This window comes from Silurus aristotelis (genome assembly GCF_946808225.1).
Source record: "Silurus aristotelis genome assembly, chromosome: 25".
Taxonomy (NCBI): Eukaryota; Metazoa; Chordata; class Actinopteri; order Siluriformes; family Siluridae; genus Silurus; species Silurus aristotelis.
In genome coordinates, this window is record NC_139598.1 from 14,452,653 (window position 1) to 14,475,799 (window position 23,147).

The 23,147-nt window shown below is 37.2% G+C and overlaps 4 protein-coding genes across 6 annotated transcripts; 2 read left to right on the forward strand and 2 right to left on the reverse strand.

Moving 5' to 3' along the window:
* The first annotated feature begins 1,789 nt into the window (after nucleotides 1-1,789).
* On the forward strand, nucleotides 1,790-9,107 carry LOC310719879 (telethonin). Of its 2 annotated transcripts, none has more exons than XM_083530081.1 (5): nucleotides 1,790-1,871; nucleotides 3,100-3,204; nucleotides 5,970-6,021; nucleotides 6,699-6,838; nucleotides 8,138-9,107. In XM_083530081.1, the coding sequence occupies exons 4-5, from the start codon at nucleotides 6,702-6,704 to the stop codon at nucleotides 8,514-8,516; spliced, it is 516 nt and encodes a 171-aa protein (XP_083386207.1). In that variant the 5' UTR covers nucleotides 1,790-1,871; nucleotides 3,100-3,204; nucleotides 5,970-6,021; nucleotides 6,699-6,701; the 3' UTR covers nucleotides 8,517-9,107. The 2 variants fall into 2 exon arrangements, with proteins under 2 accessions (XP_083386207.1, XP_083386208.1); XM_083530082.1 differs by having other exon boundaries at nucleotides 1,816-1,871; nucleotides 3,106-3,204.
* Nucleotides 9,108-10,256: 1,149 nt separating this feature from the next.
* ccdc127a (coiled-coil domain containing 127a) lies at nucleotides 10,257-13,285 on the reverse strand. 2 transcript variants are annotated; one of them, XR_014531579.1, is made up of 3 exons: nucleotides 13,165-13,285; nucleotides 10,583-12,068; nucleotides 10,257-10,536 (listed from the first exon to the last, which is right to left on the reverse strand). XR_014531579.1 is itself a non-coding variant. In XM_083530050.1 (2 exons), the coding sequence occupies exons 1-2, from the start codon at nucleotides 13,280-13,282 to the stop codon at nucleotides 11,383-11,385; spliced, it is 804 nt and encodes a 267-aa protein (XP_083386176.1). In that variant the 5' UTR covers nucleotides 13,283-13,285; the 3' UTR covers nucleotides 10,257-11,382. The 2 variants fall into 2 exon arrangements, 1 of the variants encoding a protein (XP_083386176.1); XM_083530050.1 differs by having other exon boundaries at nucleotides 10,257-12,068.
* A 3,161-nt stretch (nucleotides 13,286-16,446) lies between these two features.
* Nucleotides 16,447-17,646, reverse strand: mrpl32 (mitochondrial ribosomal protein L32). Its single transcript, XM_083530079.1, has 3 exons — nucleotides 17,471-17,646; nucleotides 16,878-17,059; nucleotides 16,447-16,761 (listed from the first exon to the last, which is right to left on the reverse strand). The coding sequence occupies exons 1-3, from the start codon at nucleotides 17,562-17,564 to the stop codon at nucleotides 16,510-16,512; spliced, it is 528 nt and encodes a 175-aa protein (XP_083386205.1). The 5' UTR covers nucleotides 17,565-17,646; the 3' UTR covers nucleotides 16,447-16,509.
* Nucleotides 17,647-17,827: 181 nt separating this feature from the next.
* Nucleotides 17,828-23,024, forward strand: psma2a (proteasome 20S subunit alpha 2a). Its single transcript, XM_083530056.1, has 8 exons — nucleotides 17,828-17,961; nucleotides 18,511-18,587; nucleotides 20,688-20,820; nucleotides 21,493-21,615; nucleotides 21,940-22,021; nucleotides 22,406-22,479; nucleotides 22,562-22,619; nucleotides 22,768-23,024. The coding sequence occupies exons 1-8, from the start codon at nucleotides 17,921-17,923 to the stop codon at nucleotides 22,882-22,884; spliced, it is 705 nt and encodes a 234-aa protein (XP_083386182.1). The 5' UTR covers nucleotides 17,828-17,920; the 3' UTR covers nucleotides 22,885-23,024.
* The last annotated feature ends 123 nt before the right edge of the window (nucleotides 23,025-23,147 follow it).

The window sequence follows — 23,147 nt, forward strand, 5'->3', positions numbered from 1 at the left end:
TCTTTTTCTGATTGTGTAACTTAAGGGTTTTTGCAGCAGAATGAATTCAGAAGACACTTTGTCTGGCAATTTGCATGCAGAAAGACAATGATCCAAAACATACTGGCAACTTTACTATGACTTTATCCAGGGAAAAGTGGAATGTTTTTGACTGGTCACCAAACCTTGGCCCAGCTTAGCATTTAATACAGCTCCTGAAGAGGAGACTAAAGTGAGAAACCTCAATCAATTTTGAACAGGTTAAAGCCTGAAAAAGCATCTTATGATGGCAAGCAGCAACATGCAATGGTTACATACATTAATTAGCATTAGCATTTTCTATATTTTGCCTGCCTAGAAATACAAAGGGTTCTATGTTTATGTTAACACATCTAGGCATACATAGCAACAACAAAAAAATCCTAAAAGCTCATCTCATATAAATTTTTTTATTTTAAACCTGAATGTTTGCAAAGTCAGCAAAGTCAAATTAATTAGCTTTTGCCGTTTCAGTTTTGAAGAGGATTATAACACAGCTGGATGTCACAGAATCCGGTGTTACAGCAGTCACATTAACATGGCTGTTGTACTAGCGATTGGGTTGGGTATACGCTTTCAGGTGTAACGACATTAATATGCAATTTTAAACACCTTAGTGGCTTCAGAAAAAGTCCTCCAGCTCATATCATGCAGTATCTTTCCACTTATAGTGAAGTGGGGAGCAGACGAAACTCTGCAGCTTTCAGGCTACAGTCAGCAACTGTACAACACAGTAATGTGATGCTGTATGTTGGGGTTTACGTCAATGAATATTACTTCATCACTATAAGAGTGAATTGAACTCTGTTATTTTGTGCTGCTGAAGGAGCTCATTTAATTGAACACTGGAATTTTTCACATTTCTGGAGACTTTCAAATGTCTCTGCACGACTGATGGTGCATCAGTCGTGCAGAGACATTTGAAAGTCTCCAGAAATGTGAAAAATTCCAGTGTTCAATTAAATGAGCTCCTTCAGCAACACAAAATAACAGAGTTCGTACAGGACTTTCTGTTTCTTAATAAATTTTTTCCAATTAACTAAGTTGTCCTCACTTTATTACATAGAAAATGATCTGGGTCATCAGCTGTGTTTCATATGTATGATAATACACTTAATATTATTCTCAGAAGTAATTGAGGTATGGCTGATTTATTGCTTTTGTGATTTTTACTGAGAAATTGTTTACATCATCGCATCACATTTCAGGAAATCCAGCTCCTCGTCTGCTGTCTCTGTTTTGCCATAAATTGCACTGAAAAACTATGATTAAGTGGAAAATAGAAGTGGAGCAAAGAGACAAAAACGATCTTTGTGTGTGTGTGTGTGTGTGTGTGTGTGTGTGTGTGTGTGTGTGTGTGTGTGTGTGTGTGTGTGTGTGTGTGTGTGTGGAGAGAGAAAAGGAAAGAGACAGTAAAAGATCCCCCAGGGCCTAAGTGACCTTGAAGGATTAAAGCTGACATCCGTTTTGCTGCTCAGATATTAGGCTGGGTGTCGGGCTGCAGACATTTCTTTTAGGAAAGCTATTTATAATATTAGGAAAAGTAAAGCAATATTCTTTACAGCCTTCAGAACATCACTTTGGGATTTTGAAACTGCTTTTTTAAGGCCTGGTAAAAAAAAAAAACAACAACAAAGAAACACCACCCAGACTGGTTATATTTCTCCGTGGTAACAGTTTGACTGTTTAGACTGTACGGCTTTACAGGTTTTACAGATTCAGCATGAATCAGATTTCTCAGAAGATTAACAGCACAAACATCGATGTTCCTGTTTTTCAGAGCTCACTGACAGTTCTGTCTACCAGTTACGCAAACGTTTGGGGAACTACTGCATATGACTCATGCTTTTCAGGTAACGTCAGAAATATCCACTCCATTATATTCAATATTCAGTCAGTAATTTATTTATCCAACTGTAATGAATCTGGAGCCTAGCCTGGAAAAACTGGCACAAAGTGGGAATCAGAGATGTAAAGAGTACCTAAAAATCATACCTGTTACTATACTAGGCACAATAATATTATACTAAAGTCAAATTATAGATACCTTACTGCAAAACTTATTTTATTGCAAGTTAAAAGTCCAAAATGACTTCAATATGAGTAACAGAGTATCTGATTTAAACAGTACTTGAGTATTTGACTCACTGAATGCAGAGGGATGCACTAGACCTCGACACTAAGACGCATGTTAGTGAAAAGTCAAAACCGGTTGATCTGTGAGGTTTTATTCCCTAAAATACACATCAAATTGTACACATCAATGCTGCATTAATAACAGACTCTTCAACATGGCAAATAAAGCAAAAATCAAACAAGTCAGGCAAAAAAAGACAAAGTAGTAAAGCAATCTTTCTAAAAATGACAAATAAAATTACAGTATCATGTGACAAAGTAGAAAAACTAGTTCTAGAATTAGTATTTATGGGGTATTTTAAGTAAATTATTTTAGATAAATTAAATCCAAATATTCAGAGCTGATTTGATGGACCAATATTTTTTATTTAACTTCAACAAAAGCTGGTTATTTTGAGTTTTTGAAATTAATTTGAACTTTTTTTTTGGATTAAAAATGCAAATGTGGGTAGAGGAGTGTTGAGACTTAATGATATCTACAACAGAGGTGCAGTTAGAAAGTGCAATACTCCACACAAACAATTACCTGAGCTCAGGATCAAGTATATAAAGAGTTAAATGCATTTTAGAGAGTCACTACATACATATAAGGGTCCCTGGTGGTTTAGTGGTTAGGATGCGGTCTCACCGCTGCGGCCTGGGTTCGATCCCCGGTCAGGGAACCAACCCCAGCCACTCTTAGTGCCGGTCCCAAGCCCGGATAAATGGGGAGGGTTGCATTAGGAAGGGCATCCAGCATAAAACATGTGCCAAATCAAACATGCGGATGATCCACTGTGGCGACCCCTAATGGGAGAAGCCGAAAGAAAGTTTTTAGAGAGTCACTACATATGTTACATTGTTAAGACTCTGTGGGAGAAAATGTCTTGAAATTCGAAATGTATGCCACTTCTTTTTGTTCTTCTTCATAATTTCTTTATTCCAATATTTCACCCACTTTGTAAGGAGTAGAGAAGCTGGACATTTTAGTGTCTCTGTCTCCGACGTAAATGAAACCGGACAGCTCTGAATCTTGAATTCCAACTATTCCTGCCATATTCAGCCTCATATGTAACTGGATTACAGTATCGTATTGATGTCATACTCCAATAAAACTGCTCAACATGACAGATAGAGTTACACCTCATGCGTAGAGATCACATGAGGTGATGACAACATTCATTTCCATTGCACTGGCCCAACAGAGGCTTCGGGAGCACCTTAGATTTAGGCAAATGGAATAAAGAGTAAGCCGAGATTTCGAGGGCCGTGACATGTGTAATAAAGTCAGCTTGAAAACACGTTGAAGTGTACCGTGTATGCGATTTTAAACCATCAATGTTGTAAGACAGCAGCACCCCCCTGCCGGGGATGATCTTTTAAATCTATGCCCTTTCGGCTTGTTTTGAAAATCGAACAAATACAGTCACTGCCATAGAGAGATGGATATCAGGACAAAAAAAGCTGGGGTTGGTAGATTGTATGCACAGTCAGATATGAGGTTTATAGGACAAAGATATGCCATATTTATTCATAATCAGTAACCATTGTATAGTGATCAAGGTCCTGGTGGGTAAATTTGAATGATAGCTGCAGGGGACGAAAAGGTAGGACAGAATTACTGCAGCAGCAGGTGAGAATAGGAATCAAAATACAATCATGAGCATGTCTCAACTCAGTATTTTGAAGCCATGACCCTTAACAAGGTATGCCTGCTGCATAGAATAGAGCTCCAGGATGCTTGTTCATATATCGAAGATCTCTAAAGTCTTTGCCAGATAAACATGCTATTTCAGTCCTGAACTGGGTCACTTGTGACTGTCTGGTTTACTCAGACCTTATTTTAACTTCTATTGTTGTACCAACTACAGCTTTATTATTTGGTCCATAACTTCTTGTCCAACTCCAAAGTTAAGAAATAACACAATATTTGAAATAGACCCTTTCTGGGTTGTTCTACACTCCACCATGCATCAGTTTATTGAGGTTGGCCATATACTCATATGGCAGTTTTACCAGTTTTGCGATATCCAAAAAGCAATATTTCCATAAATAAAGTTCCTTGAAATTTGCTACCACATTCTTGCATAGAGCAAACACTCAAATATAGCATTGTTGCACTAAAACATTTAGAAATTTTCAGGATCAAATAGTGAATTCAAATATCCCAACATAATGGCTGTCATTATAATTTGAACTCCAATCAAAATGCCATAATGATTTTAATTTTGACTCTGGATTCAGTAGTCATACCATAAATTATGGCATTCAGTCCCATAAAAGATTTTATGCACTTCATTAATTAAATATTCAACAGTAATTTCTTGAACATGCCAAAAACATTTATTGGAAATGTTGTTGTCCGACTTCAAGAGCAACAGAACATAACCTACTAGGTCTCTCTGCACTTCGCCATCCATCATTTCATGAAAAAACTCCATATTGCACTTGTCATCTGCTCTAGACCAAAGCTCCAGTTACAGCACAAGTGCTTGGCAAGGGAACAGGACTCATGCAGCTGATATGGTTCTGATAGTTCTGCTTGCACTCGTTGGCACGTAATTCGAAACAACGCTTTCGCAAGCAGGAATTTCCCAACTAACCAATGTTTAACACTTATAAAGCCATTTATGTCATTAAAACCTGACAGGTTGTACACTATTTTGTGGCATATACAGTATTTCCTAAATTATAGCTGGTTTTAGCTACTTATCTGGAGGTTCTCATGGCTGCCATGAATATTTTATAACTTTAAATGTGCCCAATGTGGTATTTGTTGTATTTGAATGTAGGTATCAAGCTCCACCTTTTTTATAATACGAAATTTGCTTGTGGTTTTGTTTGGTCTGTTAGCCACACCCTGCTTTACATTCACTTCCTGTGCATAGTTTACCTGTGTCTTGGTAGCATGTGATTTACATCTTGTCTTCATGCCTGTGCTGTGTCCATATTAGATAGATAGATAGATAGATAGATAGATAGATAGATAGATAGATAGATAGATAGATAGATAGATAGATAGATAGATAGATAGATAGATAGATAGATAGATAGACAGACAGACAGACAGACAGACAGACAGACAGACAGACAGACAGACAGACAGACAGACAGACAGACAGACAGACAGACAGATCACTTTTTATAATGTTATAGTGTCATGATGTTATGCCTGTTTGGTGAATATTTTACCCATTTCTCATTATGCTTAGTTTGACTTGTATATATGATATCTTCGTTCTGTGTCCCTGGAAGAACAGACATTGGTCATTTGGGGGAAGCACAGATGGTCCTGCAATTAACAGGAAAGATACCTCCAGCGCAACAACCTGGACACATTGAAACACTTTAATCAGCTTCAACCTCTTTTTTAAGTAGGATCCAAAGATTAACTTCAGACAGTGCTAGACTTGTGGACGTCCAAACCTTGCTCCATAGAGTGCTTCAAGGATTCTTGGGATACTTGAATTTCTACTGGTGTCCCACAGAAGCCATTCATATCTTCCACCACCTTGGTTGCTGTCTTCCACTGGGATCTTCAACAAAAGTTCAGAGATGTTTATGTTGTCTATACCTGGATTAATATTAGCCCGTTAATACATTATAATGTGCCACATATGGCAATAAAGCATTTATTTTTCAACTAATAATAGCAGTTCCTAGTAGAAACATTAAAATAACAAATGATCCATGTTGAACACATGTGACAACAACTTTTTGGCACTGTGCTATACACACATATCTATAAACACTCCTGTATTTTATCAACAATACTAGACAAGGGTTATGTACACACCTGCGTGTGTGTGTGTGTGTCCTTGTGTTATGAATTTGAGTGACAGCAGTGATGGAGAAAGTGTCCGAACAGCACATCCACGTCACCGAAGGGTATGTACCCTGCAAGAAACGCTGACAACTGACAGAAAATAGTGACTCCACTACATCGGTTGTGTCAGAGAAATCTGTGTCTTGTGCTATTAATAGCCAGGCCTGCTCAGAAACCCGAGACGCTCAGGTCTTTAATATCAAGGTCATTTGCAAATTGAGCATTAGGACAATTTGTGAGGTTTACAAATGTCATTTACTAAAACAAAAAACTTATAAAAATATACCTGAAAAAGCATGACTACCATAAGAATGAGTTTTCTAAAATAATTTTTCTTATAGATATAGTAAGAAATAAAATGCATTATTATGTGAAGGTATCTTAGTAATGTTTTTTAATGGTGCTGTAATTGTCGATGGATGTAACTGTTTAAAATCTCATCAGAGAATGTTGCTTCACTACACATTAGCAATAACCATAAAGTCATAATGAGCTGAAGTTGAGAAGGCTGAGATGTGCTGAGTGGCTGTGTTGATGGAACTGCCCTCTTCATGTTAGTAAAAAGCACTTGGGATTTGTTTTTCTGCCCATAGGGTACACCAATCAGTACACACTTATCATGAGATCCAATTCCAAAAATAGCAGCACCAGGTTATTTAAGGACCACAAGAAATTAAAGTTACCATCACTTGCTTGTTAACAGTCACAATCATAACCTCTTATTTAATGTATTTTAAAGAAGATGCATTGCCTGAACCAAACCCCCGGGTCTCTTCTGGTCAACTCTTACAGCGACGTGAAAGAAGTTGACGAGAGTAAAAGGGAATCATATGAAGCGAACTGGTTAGACCTGGTGATGGAGACAAGACCAGAGTTCAAGTATGTCTCTCTATTTTATTTAGAGTATAAACTGAAATCATATGTTTAGAATATGAGAAAGGATTTGGGTGATCTAGTGAGTACAATTTAATCCAAGATTTCTTCTTGTAGTCATTTAACAGCAGTTTTGTCAATAATCTGAGGGCATTCATTACGTTTTATTAGAGACTATCATTAAATAACATGGGCAATACTTTATATTCTGTCAAGTCTTTTTTAATAAGTGGCAAAATGGCTAATATTTTCACTCTACTGCTATTGCTTTACATTTTTACTGCATGTTGAAGTAATAGTCACATGAACAACATAAAGCATACACTATATTCAAGATAATATTCCTTGATACACATTGATATACAACTAGTCAGGTGTCTTGAAGGGCCTTCCTAAAGTCAGGTGTTGTGAGGAAACCTGGGGTGTAGCCAGTGTTCTAATTCAAAAGTGTTCAATAGGGTTAGGGTCAGAGCTATTTAGCAGATTTTCCTCTCCAAACTATGTTAAGAATGTTTTACACTGGGGCATTGCAATGCTGGAACAGGTTTGGGTCTCTGAGTTCAATTCAAGGAAATTCATCCACATCCAAAGACATCCTGCATGTTTGTAGTTTGTGGAAAAAAACTACATATGGCTGCAAAAAAGTTAACTTTTGTTTTTATTTATATATATATATATATATATATATATATATATATATATATATATATATATATATATATATATATATATATATATATATATATATAAAGTATATGTACTAGTATTCTAAGACCTCTGCAGTGAAGAGTTTTTATTTCAATTACCATACACTTCAAGTCAGCTTCAACCAGTACAGTACGGCCATTATCCTCTCAACTCTATCTACAACAAGACAAATAGTTCTGCCCACAGAAACTGCTTTGTTTTATTAACCATTCTTTGTCAACACTAGACTGTTGTGCAGGCTAATTTCAGGACTTTCTAATGCAATCAAACCAGCCAGACAGGTACCAATGCACATACTACAGTAAATAAGATCAATATCTGTCCCTCATTCTTATGTTTGATGAGAACATTATCTTATCACTGTCCTGAATGTGCAAGATTATATGCATTGTGCTGCTGCCACATGACCAGCTGATTAGATAATTGCATGAACAAACAGGTATACAGTGTTCCTATTAAATTGACCGGTAAGTGTATTTTAGAGATTTAAAAACAAATGACTGCAAAGATCTCAGAGTTTTTAGTCTTGCGCTAATGAATGCTAATTATGATTGATATCTAAAAATACATTTCTAATTAAACCATTATCTTTTCCAGAGATACACTCAGTGAGAGAGACTCAGCACGAAAGGAATCTTATGAACGGAAACGTGTGCGTAATTTTGTAGTTCGCCGGTTCCTCAATCAGACCTATCGTGTCGGTGAAGATGGAACAAAGCTGCATGAGTATCATCTACCGTATCAAAAAAGCGTGCTACCCATACAGATCTTCGTGCCCAGGAACCTCAGCACTCCATCAGACACCAGAGAGGACACCAGAGAGCTTTCGCCTGGAGACACAGAGAAGACCTGGAGTCAGAAGAAAGTTCTATGGCCCGGTGGGGAAGATGCGATACAACCTGAGAGTGGAGAGTTTCGATTCCGCACACTTGTTTCACCAGCGAGAGACTTGGCACGTGACTTTCAGCGGACTTGAAGAACAACATGCAATTACAGCTACTTATAGTGCAACACACTTTTAGTATTACTACTTATTATATTACAGCACGATTGGAGTCTTGAATCTGATTAGATTAGATCAGAAGTTGTTGATTAATTTGCTAAAACAGCAGGTCTGACAATAGTTCCGACTGAAAGACAAATTAAATGTATATATTAATGGGCTTGTTCTAATACGTTATCATTTCTATAGTATTATTTATACAAGGACTTGCATAGCGGATGCTCATAATAGTCAGTCTTATTATCAAACATTAAAAAATGGTGCTGGAATTTGACAAAGAAGGACTGAATCATTTCTAATTGACATAGAAAAGTTCCCAGGATAGAAAACTGAGTGTTTTAAGAGAGAGATAGAGAGAAATGAAAAAGAGACTGGTGAGGGAATAATGATTTATAGCTGGAATAATGTAAGTGAAAACAGGAAGTTGATTTGTGGGCGTTCTGTGACATGTACAAATGTCACATAATACAGCATGCTGATGTGTTATCAATTAAAAACTGCCATTTTTTATTTTTACAGATTCCTGTGGTATAAAAAGAATAAAAGCGTTCAGGATGAACCGTTCGATCACATCGCTTTGTCATAAAAAAAAGATATGTATAATCTAAATACACAAGTCATCGATTCTTCCTATATGTATTATGGATGTGCATCTCCATAACTGGTGCCGATCCGATTCGTATCTTGATGCATAGACAATGATACGCAACGATTCGATACGGTTCACCCCTATTACGATGCAGTGTAATCTGATTTCGACTTGATTCCACACGATGCAATATGTTGCAATGGAAAAAAATATGATGCTATACAAGTCAGTATGTTACAGATAGTTCGCTTTTATGTCTTTGGTTCAGGCAAACAGCCAATCATACCTTTACTTAAGTGTCTTCTGACTAATTCATGGCTCTTTCACAAACATGACCATGTAGTGAAACAAAAAAAAAAAAAAAAAAGAAAGAAAAAAATGTAATAAAACCAGATGTTCTTGACTTGTCTGCAGGAAGTTACAGCTCTACCTCTGCCATGTTAATCTGTATTCTATGTGACTCCCAGGACACGCCTCGGTCTCCGTAGTGTTGTGATGCGTCATATTTATGTAGCAGCAGTGGTGCTGAGAGAGAACATGCTTGAGAAACAGTTTAACAAGAAGAAAGAGTGTGTAACATCTGGAATTTTTTATTTAATGTAATGCTGGCAGGATGAAGGAACAGGGTTCACCCTGACCCAACATTTCAGCCCCCAAATATTCCAAAAGATATTTTCTTCTGTGTATAATGGGGTCACTTAATTGTGAACCAGTGCTGTGCAGCACTTTTATTACTTCTGTACAGTGAGGATTCAGGTTTTGAAATCATATACTGCCATCTAGAGGAAAGTCATCATATAACTTTTGTTATGAAAACGTGTAATTTCCTGGCTAATAAAACATTTCTTCTCAATCCAGAAAACTTTTTTTTGTCTTTTATGATTACGATATAAATTTTTTTGTGTTAAATTGCAATATTGGTGGCATCATATTCAATTCAAGTTTATTTCTATAGCACAATGGACATTGTCTCAAAGCAGCTTTAAATGTTTATTTATCCCAGATGAGCAAGCCAGACTTCTTATACATTTATAAATGTAAAGTTGATATAATGCTGTAATTACTTTGTGTGCTTTGTGTATGAGAAAGAAGGAGAAATGTATGAATTCAATAAAGACAGTACATTTTTATTTTGGATGAAAGAATTTTTTACTTTTCTCATTGCAGAGATGAACATCTGTAGAAAAAAAGAAAAAAAAAAAAGGCCAGATGAAACAGCTACAATTTCATGCTGAACAGCAGAAAAGACTTACAGAAGCAGTATTACTTCAAATGATTGTCAGTAGGTTTAGTAATCCCCCCCCCCACCTTTCTAACAAAGTTAGAAAAACAGAGGGTGAATATTGAAGAAGTGATTTTAGTCGTGTTGGGTCATAATGAGCCACAAAAACCCTCACGGATTCTCTGGAACTGTGTGGAAGAGAGCAAAGTGCGAGAGGTGCGTGCCCACAGATCTTGAGATCGGATGACGGTGAAGCTCAAAACACGATTTACAGCAATGGGACATCTTGGATAAAAGGATTTAATGATAGAAAGAAAGGTGATCATTCAGAACCTTGTGTTAATTTAATAGACGCTTCACTCTAAAAAGACAAGTGGATACCAGAAACACAATCTTCCTTTAATTTGTCGATCTGTATGTACACTATATTGCCAAAAGTTTGCGGACACCTGGTCTTGAGTATGGTATGTGCTTTTGGAGCATCGCATTTCACATTTAGTCCCAATTTTCTCTCATAATTCCCTTCACTCTTCTGAGATGATGTTCCTCTCGATTTTGGAGTGGACATTTTTGTTCATCAGCCACAAGGGTGTTAGTAGCGTTAGGTACTGCTGTAGGTGAGGCGAGGAGGCCCTGGATGCAGTCAGCATTCACATTCATCCCAAAGGTGTTCAGTAGGCATGAGATCAGAACTGAAGGTGACTCAAGATTTTCCTTTCCAGACCATGTAAACCAGATCTTCATGGAGTTCGCTTTGTGCACAGGGGAATTGCCATGCTGTAACAGGTTTGGGTTTCTAAGTTCAAGTGAACGCAAAAATGTATTAAACCGTATCCAAACACGTCCTGTACAATTGTAATCCTCCAGTTTTGTGGTTACAGTTGATGAACCACCACATATGGAAAAACAGGTCAGGTGTCCCAATACTTTTGACCATAAAGTGAACATATTCATCAGTGCAAATGAGAACTGCCACACACTATTGGCAAACCATGGAGTTAAAATCAAGTTTTAGTTTCCCTTTAAAGTCACTTGACATCAGGCAGTGACCCTTTCAGCCTGTCCTCTGCTCTTGTGTGTTTCTGCAGCGTAACCTGCAGCCTCCAGTATTTAAGATACAGCCACATCAGCTTCCCATTTTTCCTCCTGTCCATATTCAGCATGTCTGCGCAGTGTCTTTCGTTCTTAAAAATGTCCTTGATGTCATCCTCCAAGCCCAACTCCGCTGCCACCGGGTCCTTTGCCACTCTGAGCAGCAGATCTTTCTCGATCTCCCCTCTGCGATCTCTGGGCAGCAGGAGGCTGCAGAAGGCGTTCTGCCTCTCCACCAGCTGCTGCTCCACATCCTGTAGAAAAACCTCGGCTTTCTGTTGCCATTTCTCTTCCTGTTGCAGAGCCGCATGAAGCGCCAGCCCGGCTGCTCCCGTCTGCAGGGCGTGCTTCTTCTCCTCTTCTAGATCGTCACGTTCCTTTTGCATCTGCTTGCGCTCCTCCATGAGATGCTGGCTCTGTGAGGCCAGGGCCCTCTTGTAGCCCTCTACCCGCTGACGGGCTTTCTCTAGCTCCAGCTCCAGGAGGGCAGCAGTGCGCCGGTTCTCCGTCAGCGTATCTTTATACTTGAGATCCAGGTCTTTGCCAATTGCAGCCACATCCCCCTCGAACTTGCTTTTTGCTTCTTCAATCTGCCTCTGAGACTCACGTGTCCAGATCCAACCTGTCAGGTTGCAGAAGTGAATATATACATCTTTTTATCAGGAGGATTATACAAAATAAAAACTACAACAAGAGCAAAGAGAGGTAAATACACAAGCTATAATTAAATCAGTGGATTTCTCATACAATCACAACACTTGAATGCACTTCTAGATAACCATCGCAACATGTCGATGCTCTTCTAGATCACCACCAGAACATGGGTAAGCTCCTCTAGATCACTGCCACGCCATGGGTATGTTCCTCTAGATCACCACAACCACATGCATGTGCTGCTCTAGATCAATCTCACAACACGAGTTCACTCTTCCAGACCAATATCACCATCACTCTTCTCTATATATAGTATGCACTTTCATGTCACCATTACAACCCGTGTATGCTCTTCTACCTCACTATCATAACATGGGCAAGATCAGAACATGGATACAGTCTTATAGATCAACACAACCAAACGGTTATGCTTTTCTATATTAGCATCACAACAGGGGTATTCCCTTCTAGACCACCATCACAACATGCGCATTCGATCGTATATCAACACCACAACATGGAGATGCTCAAAACATCATCTCGACGTAGGGCGGACTCTTTTACTGTGCTATAATTTAAACAATTATTATAACATATTACACAAACAATATCATATCTTACCGATGTAAAGATGTAAGAAATGTACATTGATTTCATACATGATACTGACTACTGAATACAGCAGTGAGTTAACAATAGTTGCGTTTCAGCACGGCACTACTGCAACACAGCAATGAAAGTGAATTAAATGCGTCATTGTGAACGTAATCTTGTAATAATGTAATACAGTCAGCATTTGATTTATAAGAAGATATAAAGTTATGTATGAGCGATCCAGACAGGTTTTGATTTTTACGGCTGTCCTCATGACTCATCTGTGTTTTGCTTTGGGACACACCCTGAGTCTCGAGTTGCTCTGCCTAAATCTGGGAGAAAATCTAACAAAAAGCAATTTCCCTGGAAAATAAGATGGAAAATGGCAGCAACTATTCAAGCGATGACTTTTTTTAGGTCCAGGCGACACACTTTTGGATCACAGCATCAACCTTCGCTTAGATACTCACGAAAAGCAGCAAGGCCAAGCATTGGCACTAACAGTGCATAGTTCCACTTCCCTCCATCAGGACCCTGATTGGGTACTGGCCTTATATTCCATCCAGGAGGATCATTCAGGTTGTTCATGGAGATAGTCTGGAAGTCAAATGCAAAATGATTTTACTCAGAGGATTATTTATCAAAACAAACAAACAAATTCATTCATACAGTTTGCTCACTTGGGCCTATCAGTGTTTCACTTTGATTCATTGATTTATATAAGATTATGCTTAAATGTCCACTGTCATTCTCCAGATGTTATGCAAAAATATATTTTGGTGCATTTTGGAAAAAAATACACCAAAATTCGAACCACACAGTAAATAAAGGCTTCATTTAAACATACAGGCAAAAACATGACTAAACCAGTCTCAGGTTACGCCTGGAGCCCTTGTATTACAGTGCTAAGTTAATGCTAATTTGCTCCTCGGATCAATATTAATTATCTGTGCATTAATTTTTACACCTAGCAAAGGTTTTGATAATAAATTACGCTTTTATAAACAATCATCTGCTCACCTAAGGAGGGGGGAAATGCCCAAAAACTCGTCTCTTCTTTAAGGCGCTTCGTTCAATGCTACGCTGTGAACGTTATTTACGCAGCAAACGCAAAAACAGACGTGTTTATCTTTACACGGGGGGGGGGTGTTCTGTTTTAAATGTCGTTTTTTTACTGAAAATAGACAAATATTTTATTTACAATTCTACACATACTTGTAAATATTATTCATATTTTTATTTGTTTAAAAGTGCACAATTTTATTAATGAGAATGCAGTGCCATTGGTTTAAATTTGGATTACCCCCATGCTACAGAGCGAATTGGTATAATCCAATGACGGGCACTTTATAAATGCACATGTTATGCTGGTGCGGCAGAACAGGAGTTAGATTTGAATAGTCATGAAATGATGATCATCATTGTTGTTATTGTTATTAAATATACAGCAATAAACGTAGGTTTTAATGGTTCTATTAACATCCATTATTCCCTTAAATTGATTTTTTTAGATAAGTAGAGTACTTTATTAATCCAAAGTTAAATGTTTGTTACAGCAGTCAGTTCTCAGACATACAACAAAATACAGGCAACAAAGTATTATCATTATTGTTATTAATAATTATTACTTTATTATAATTTATATGCATCAATGTATTATTATTATTATTAGCCCAATTATTACAATTATGAAAAAAAGCTATAATACACTAATGCATTTAAGGGGGGAATCTGAGAACTGCACATAAAGGTGCATTAACTAAATAAAACAGTGCAAAATAATAATATACAGTTTTTGATGATTGTATATACAGGGGGAACTTACACAGAGATGGCTGAAGTACACACATCCTTCACTTAAGTAGAAGTACAAATACTTATGTTTTAAAAGACTGGTAAAAGTTGAAGTTTTGACTGCACTTTTTCACTCAGGTTAAAGTAAAAAAGTTTGGGCTCTGACATGTACTTCAGTAAAAAGGAGTCATTACTACTACCTGTTTTAGTGCCATGCTGGTAACTGGACCTCACATCATATTTATATATTAATACAAAAGAATTTCTAATTATGTTATCTAATAAATGTATCCAGGCTGAACAACCACCATATAGAACACAATCAGAGAAAAGATGATGATGATCAGGAATGTGTCTGTTCTCAGTCATGTTTACATCACTGACTCCCTCTGTCTCATCCACGTCTAGACCACGTCTGTGATGTGTGAGAGCCAAAAAATTATACACCAGTGGTCGATTGAAGAAGACACACAGACAAGAAACGCGATGAGAAAAACATATGTCACCGTATAGATAAAAACTAAAGTGTCGGGTTTGAAAGTGTAAGAAGTAGAAAGTACAGATATTTGTGTAAAAAAATGTAACGAGTGAAAGTAAAAAGTTGTCAGAAAATTAAAAAGTAAAGTACTGATACCAGAAAAATCTACTGACGTACAGTAACAAATTATTTGTACTTTATTACTTCCCACCTCTGAAGTTGTACTAGCAATTTGTAATATTAACAAAAGTACACGATCATATCAGTTCTAGCAGATGGACAGCCTTAAGAGACTGTTGATCGATTCTACTGTATTGATTTGATTGTTTTTTTCTTGACCGGCTAACACTATTGTTTATGAAGAAATTCACCCACACAGCTTCTGTTTTATATTAATCTGTCATGGGTAGAGCATGAGGTCAGAGACTTTCCCCCCCCTAATCTTTTACTGTTCAGTTTCCTGTGGCAATGATAGCTTTACATTCCTGCTGACAACATCAGGAATCTGGTGTAGTGTTCTGTTGTTGTAGCCCCTACTTAGAGTGCTTAGAGTTACTACTACAATCCAGGTCAGCACAGACCAGCCTGGTATTTTTCCTCTAAACTCTTACACAGCTGCCAGACCTTCCACACAGAGGATGTGCTTTGACTAAAGCCACATCAGCATTTTTAATGATGCGATATAATAGATTTTATAAAACATTTATCTAAATGTAAAAAAATCTGAATGGCTAGGCCGGCGTATCAGAATTCTGGCCCAAAGTTTGTGTTTTTTATGACAATCATGTACTGGGCGAATAAAATAAATCAGAAATACTTAATAGAATGGACAAGTTTGGAATTGGGCCTACTTCTTCTTCTTTTGGCTGCTCCCATTAGGGGTCGCCACAGCAGATCATCCAGCTCCATACCCCCCTGTCCTCTACATCTGCCTCTTTTAAACCACCTACCTGCATGTCTTCCCTCACCACATCCATAAACCTCATTGGCCTTCCTCTTTTCCTCCTGTCCCGCTGTCCTTTATTTCTAATCCTGTCCATCCTCATCACTCCCCAAAAAAATCTTCAGCTCTGCTACCTCCAGCTCCACATCCTGTCTTTTACTCAATGCCACTGTCTCTAATCCATACAACATCGCAGGTCTCACCACAGTCCTATAAACTTTCCCTTTCACTCTTGCAGATACTCTTCTATCACAAATCACTTCTGCCACTCTTCTCCACCCACTACACCCTGCCTGCACTCTTTTCTTTACTTCTCTAACACACTCAATTACTTTGAAATTGGGCCTACTTAATATATAAAAAAACCCTGCAGTATGCCGGTATCCACAAAGCAATTACACAAACAATACAGAAATCCTTCAGTTTGGCTTTGGTCTGCTCTTAACCCTGTCTTTTCATTTTAACCATACCTGATATCTGTCATATTTAATACTGGTTTGAATAGTAGCAGCAAAAGAAAGACTTTCGAAACATAAATGCAGTTTTACAGATTCTGTACTTTAATATTGAACATATACAAAAAAAGAAGCTCTGGGTAAGTTACAGGTTAAACCAAGAGGGGCGTTTTCTGCTTCGCTCCACTATTCTCTTTTCCTTGTCTACTTCACGAGGAACTTCGTTCTCATACAGCACCACAGTCTCCATGGTAGGTGCATTGTGAGGGCGGCCTTCCATAAGTTCAATCTGTTTCCGTATCATGGCTGTCTCCTTTTGGACCTTCTCATAGCAAAACCCACAGAGAATATGCTTTTGTTTAAGGTTCCCACATTCTGGACATGGCTCGATGTTTGTCTAGGGGAAATAAATCAGTTTATATTTAAGAAAAAGAATGTGAAAATGATTTTTTTCACACAAAAATCCAATGTAAATGATAATGCTTTTTTGTGTGACAAAATTTACAGACTTGCCTTGATTTCGATCAGTTTATTTGGGTTTCGTCTTCTGCAGCGGTTCACCTCGATGGTGCGCCTCTTTTTGGGTGCAGCCATCCAGAAGATGCTGTCCAGGAAACTGGGCTCAGAGCTCTCATCATCTCTTATTTGCTGAGGGTGAGGAAGAAGGCTGGGTCCATTCACTGCCAAAGCAGGACCTAGGCAGACAAATTGCAAAAATCATAAGAAAAAGAATTATTTTTGTGGACATAAGATAAAGTATTACACATCTGGCACATAAGTGGCATAACCAATAACAGTCTTGAGCACATATTTGATAACGATACAAACCAGGTTGCCAGATTGAAAAGAATATTTCCTTTCCAATACGAATTTAAATATTTCTGTTAGAACAGAAAACATCTTCTCCTGCTTCTGTAAGATCGAATCTAATATAAAATATGTTCGTTGGTGTGTTTAATTGAATCGTAATAATATAATCAATAAAAATAATATGCATTTAAAAAATATACGATGTCCTGGTCAATCTGGCAACCGTGCCGCGACACCATGTTGCCCCTTTTAGGATGACTTATTAAACATTTCTTATTGTTTCGATTGTTACTTACCTAATTTATCATTAAACCCTGCAGTCTGTATTAACTTGGACTCCAGCTGTTGTAAAGAACATCTAAGAAACCGGAAAAATCCTATCAGCGACATTGTTGTATTTACAGAGACCAGCACACACACTACAACATCCTCACGGTCACTCAGCCAAGAGTCGCCAAATGCGCACGCGCATATTCTTACTCTAGTTCATGATTGGAAGTTGTAGTTCTAAATTGTACATTAATACTGCGTGAATAGCGTGTTTCCCATTTTGACAACGCAGATCAGCAGTAAACAGAATTTAATAATCTCTAAAGTTAAGAAAAAAAAATATGAATATGAACAAAAATATCGATTTTGCTACTAATCCTTTGCAGTTTTAACCATTTAGACTTCATTACCCATAAGCAGGTTAATCTTTCCAATCAAACCTATAGCGTCACTTCCTTTAGAGTGAAACAGCAGCAATGGCGGAAAGGGGGTACAGTTTTTCCCTAACTACATTCAGGTAAATGAATACAATTTTCGGGGTTTATTTTTGTTAAAGTGCTTGTTTCGGGTTTTTATTGAAGCTTAGATAATCATTTAAATATGTAGTAGGCCGTGAATATCTCAAAATAATAAAGAAACAACTATAATAGCAAATTAGAAAGTGATGCAGAGTCACTGTTCATTGGGTACTGTAGAATCCCAAACGCATTCACTCTCCCTATAGTGGTGCACTGCATAGAACAGGCTTTACCGTTATGACGAGTCCACTCGGAGTTCAATATGGATGTATTTGGGATACAGCCATGTACAGCGGCTCTGTTTTCCTAGTTAAAGCAGAGCAGAAATAGATTTTGAAAATGGTAGTTTGCTTAAATAGTTGAAATGCTTTAAAATATAATGTGAAAGTAAAAAATAAATAATATATTAATCCATTAAATTCTGTAGAAATGGTTTAGGCTTTGTGGGCGGTAAATTGGTTTCGGTTTCGGTTTAGGAAAACTAATGGATGGATTATATTTGAATGTTGGTTGTCTGTTTTAATTGAATTATAATTAATGTGTTTTAGCCCTTCAGGGAAGCTGGTTCAGATTGAATATGCTTTGTCAGCTGTTGCAGCAGGAGCTCCGTCAGTGGGGATTAAAGGTATAATCATCTCTCAATGATTGCATTCACATGACATTATACCAGTATGACCTGTGAAGTGAATAACACTGATTATCTCTTCATCATGGCACCTGTTAGTGGGTGGGATATATTTATGTGTAAGGATTTAGGTAAGGGCCAAATTGTGACGTCTAGACGACTGGGTCAGAGCATCTCCAAAACTGCAGCGCTTGTGGGATGTTCCCGGTCTGCGGTGGACAGAATCTATCACAAGTGCTCCAAAGAAGAACCAGTGGTTAAACGGCGACAGGGTCATGGGCGGCCGAGGCTCATTTATGCACGTGGGGAGCGAAGGCTGGTCCAACAGAAGACCTACTGTAGAAGTTACTGCTCAACGGATCAGAACTGTTTTAGAAGCAAAGGATGTAATCTTAGATCCGTACCCATAAAGTTATGCCTGATCAGTGTTTATCACAGTATTTTTCTACAGGAGCTGGTAGAAGGAAATAACAAAAGGCAGGAGATGAAGTGGGATCAATAAGGAACCTATAAAAAGATATAGCTTTTAGTGAAATAAATAGTTAAATGAGTTGCAATCCTGAATGCATTCATCCTCCCTATGCTATTTCACTGCATAGAGAAAACAAAAAAGGTTAAGCAGGGTGCTACAGAATGAGAACGCAAGAATAAAGCAAGATAAATAAGAACAAAAAGAAAGAGTTTAAAAACTAAAAGTACTGAAGGAGAAAATCAGAAAGAGAATTGTGGAAAGAAGTGAGATGGAAAGGCAGTAATAGGAAAACGGAATAAATGAGTTTCAATCCATGAGCAAAGATAAAATAAAAATAAATACATTTAATAAAGGAAGATGAGACTGGAAAATGACCAGAATGATGCAGAATAAGGCTAAGAGATAAAAAAAAAAGAAAAAAAAGAGACCAGTAAGAAGGAAAGAGAAGTTAAAAGGGGGGGAACGTAAAGTAACAACAGAAATATAGAATGAAGGGAGTAAAAAAACATGTTGAGAGATGAAAAAAATAAGAAACTAGTAGAAAAGACAAAGCAAGGGGAAAAGGTGGAAAAATAGGGAAAAAGAAAGAATAAAGGAGGGAGTAACATTAGATTTAACAGACTGTTACATTGTACAATTAAATTCTTATCTATAAATCCTCCAAGCAGCCTATAATATATAAATTGAGGACAAAAAGGGAAATAAACACAAAATAAATTGCAAATTAACAAAGTTATGATGCAAGAAACAGGTGTGTGCATGTATAAAGTGTGTAGTTTGCAATGTAACATTGTAGAAAGACAAAACTCTGCAGAGGTAAATTGAGGGTCCATGGGTGTTGTTCACAAGCCTAATGACTTGTGGGTAAAAACAGTTTTTTAGCCTTAAAGGCCAGACGAAATAGATTTAAGGACACATCTTTAGAAAGAAAGAAAGAAGAAAAATACACACACACACACACACACACACACACACACACACAGTACAGACCAAAAGTTTGGACACACCTTCTCATTCAAAGAGTTTTCTTTATTTTCATGACTATGAAAATTGTAGATTCACACTGAAGGCATAAAAACTATGAATTAACACATGTGGAATTATATACATAACAAAAAAGTGTGAAACAACTGAAAATATGTCATATTGTAGGTTCTTCAAAGTAGCCACCTTTTGCTTAGATTACTGCTTTGCACACTCTTGGCATTTGTCTTGATGCCTACTTTGAAGAACCTACAATATGACATATTTTCAGTTGTTTCACACTTTTTTGTTATGTATATAATTCCACATGTGTTAATTCATAGTTTTGATGCCTTCAGTGTGACTCTACAATTTTCATAGTCATGAAAATAAAGAAAACTCTTTGAATGAGAAGGTGTGTCCAAACTTTTGGTCTGTACAGTATATATAATATATATAAACTTTTGGTCTGTACAGTATATATAATATATATAAACTTTTGGTCTGTACTGTATATATAATATATATACAGTACAGACAAAAAGTTTGGACACACAAGGTGGTTTGGTCTGTACTGTATATGTATATATGTATATATGTAATGCATATTATGTGCATAATATGTGCATATTGATGGACATTTGTAAATCCAACTTTATCCACAGCTGCAAACGGTGTGGTTTTGGCCACAGAGAAGAAGCAGAAGTCAATACTGTATGATGAACAGAGCGTCCACAAAGTAGAGCCTATAACCAAACACATTGGCATGGTGTACAGTGGAATGGGCCCAGACTACAGGTAAGAACTCTACAGCACAGAATGACAGCTTACTTTTACAATATTAATATATTATATTATATTATATTACAATATTCTGGAAGGTTTATGCACAGCATAAAGCAATTATGCATTTTGAAGTAAAGAATTTCCAGTGCCAGAGCTTCATAACAGCCCCTAAGTGTTTGATGCCATGGTCATATTAACTTCAATAGAAAGGAGAGAGCCAGATGAGGGTGTGGTTGTTTTATTTTTATTTATAGCCGTGTGTTCTCATCGACCATATCCCACCTCTGTCATCCTACAGCTACAGAAAGCTAGTGTGTGTTTTCTCTGAGACACGTGAAATGACCCAAATACATCATCACAGAGCAGCCAGACACACATGGCTAGAATCACTGTGATTAATTAATTCACAGTATGCCATCCCTCTTACCCACATCTAATTTTGCTCTCGTGACTCTCGGCGGCCATGGATAAGCTGTGGTATCATTGGGATTCAACCTCGCGGTCTCCAGACATTAGGACCGAACTTTTTCCTACTGTGTCACCTGGGAGCCAATTATCTGTTGTTTGGAGTATATGAGCTATTGGGTTTTTTCATAGTATACTGAATAGGATCAGAGTAGACAGTAATTGATTGAGACATGCTTTATGTACACAGTAAATACTGGAGTATTGTATGTTTTGCAGGGTTTTGCTGAGGAGAGCACGAAAGCTAGCTCAGCAGTACTTCCTGGTCTACCAAGAGCCTATTCCCACAGGCCAGCTTGTCCAGAGGGTTGCTTCAGTTATGCAAGAGTACACACAATCGGGGTTGGTTTAAATCCATTTTCTTAATATTTACAATAGGTTGCTGAATTGGACTAAGTCTTATATATATATATATATATATATATATATATATATATATATATATATATATATATATATATATATATATATATAAAATAAATAATGTATATATCTAGTGTATTGAGTATATTTTATATAATTATTTTGCCCATTTTTTAAAAATTAAGTTGCACAACATTTTTTAATGGCCACTGTTGAGTAAATCTAATTTTTACAGTAGAGTGTTTGTGTTAATATATTTTGCCAATTCTTTTTACACACATTTCTATATTTTTTGGTACATAGTGGTGTTCGCCCATTTGGTGTGTCGCTCTTAATTGCTGGCTGGGATGAAGATCGCCCATACCTCTTCCAGTCTGATCCTTCGGTATGTACGAAATTTCAGTATTTCTAGATGGGTTTACTATGTGATTCATTGAACTACGTCTAAAGAACTGAACTCTGCACTTGATATACGCATATCTGTCTATGTAATATTTTGTCAAGACACTGACACTGTAATATTTTGTCAAGCCAGAAATTTCCCAATTGCACTGCAGCTTCATCGTATAAAAATTAAAGAACCCACTTTAATTTTTATACGATGAAGCTGCAGTGCAATTGGGAAATTTCTGGCTTCAAATGAAAATCCATCCTTAAAACACACAAAATACTTTTATCGTATTAAATGATAGTGCTTAGCAGGTATGTCATATTGCAAAATGTGTGTAAAAATGCCTTTTAATAAAACAAGAATGTTTATTATTTAAAGGGTGCATACTTCGCATGGAAAGCAACAGCAATAGGAAAGAACTACGTGAATGGAAAAACTTTCCTCGAAAAAAGGTATTAAAAACTTTACAGCACATTTGCTATTGAACTTTGTGCAAAGCATCATTTCCTAAACAAACAGTCGTGTTGTTTTTAGATACAATGAGGATCTGGAACTGGAAGATGCAATTCATACAGCTATTTTAACCCTCAAGGTAAAGTCGCACTTCTTTCGATCTTCTTGTTGATTAGATGGCAGAATAAATAGTTGCATCAGTACTTTCAGATATTTCTGATATGCATTTGCATCATTTAAAATATAACGAGCGTTCACATGGTCTGCAAAATGTCACTGTGTTACAGGAAAGCTTTGAAGGCCAGATGACCGAGGACAACATCGAGGTGGGAATCTGCAACGAGAGCGGCTTCAGGCGACTGACTCCTGCTGAAGTCAAAGATTATTTAGCTGCTATTGCGTAAATTCAACCAGATTTGTTTGCTGTTCATTTCTTCTGAAAAGGATGTTTGAGAATCCCATTGGAAATACATAGTAGTTTTATGGTCTGTATTGTTATTTTTTTCTTTTCTTACTTAATGGAAAAATAAACTACCACAATACATCTAAGCATGTCTGTGATTTATTTCAAAGAGATGTATAGTAAGTTCCTGTCGGTGGGCGTGGCCTACGTTAGCCAATCGGAAAACTCAGCGCGGCTCGAATTGTGGCGCGCCAAAAATACAAC

Excerpts from the sequence above, each read along its gene's own strand:
- LOC310719879 (XM_083530081.1), top strand. The coding sequence starts at position 6,702 with ATGCATTGCCTGAACCAAACCCCCGGGTCTCTTCTGGTCAACTCTTAC. Across the intron at positions 6,839-8,137 it reads GAGACAAGACCAGAGTTCAA|AGATACACTCAGTGAGAGAG; the intron begins GTATGTCTCTCT and ends TATCTTTTCCAG.
- ccdc127a (XM_083530050.1), bottom strand. The coding sequence starts at position 13,282 with ATGAACAACCTGAATGATCCTCCTGGATGGAATATAAGGCCAGTACCC. Across the intron at positions 12,069-13,164 it reads GCTTGGCCTTGCTGCTTTTC|GTTGGATCTGGACACGTGAG; the intron begins GTGAGTATCTAA and ends GCAACCTGACAG.
- mrpl32 (XM_083530079.1), bottom strand. The coding sequence starts at position 17,564 with ATGTCGCTGATAGGATTTTTCCGGTTTCTTAGATGTTCTTTACAACAG. Across the intron at positions 17,060-17,470 it reads AGGGTTTAATGATAAATTAG|GTCCTGCTTTGGCAGTGAAT; the intron begins GTAAGTAACAAT and ends TTGTCTGCCTAG. Across the intron at positions 16,762-16,877 it reads ATAAACTGATCGAAATCAAG|ACAAACATCGAGCCATGTCC; the intron begins GCAAGTCTGTAA and ends TATTTCCCCTAG.
- psma2a (XM_083530056.1), top strand. The coding sequence starts at position 17,921 with ATGGCGGAAAGGGGGTACAGTTTTTCCCTAACTACATTCAG. Across the intron at positions 17,962-18,510 it reads TTTTCCCTAACTACATTCAG|CCCTTCAGGGAAGCTGGTTC; the intron begins GTAAATGAATAC and ends AATGTGTTTTAG. Across the intron at positions 18,588-20,687 it reads TCCGTCAGTGGGGATTAAAG|CTGCAAACGGTGTGGTTTTG; the intron begins GTATAATCATCT and ends CTTTATCCACAG.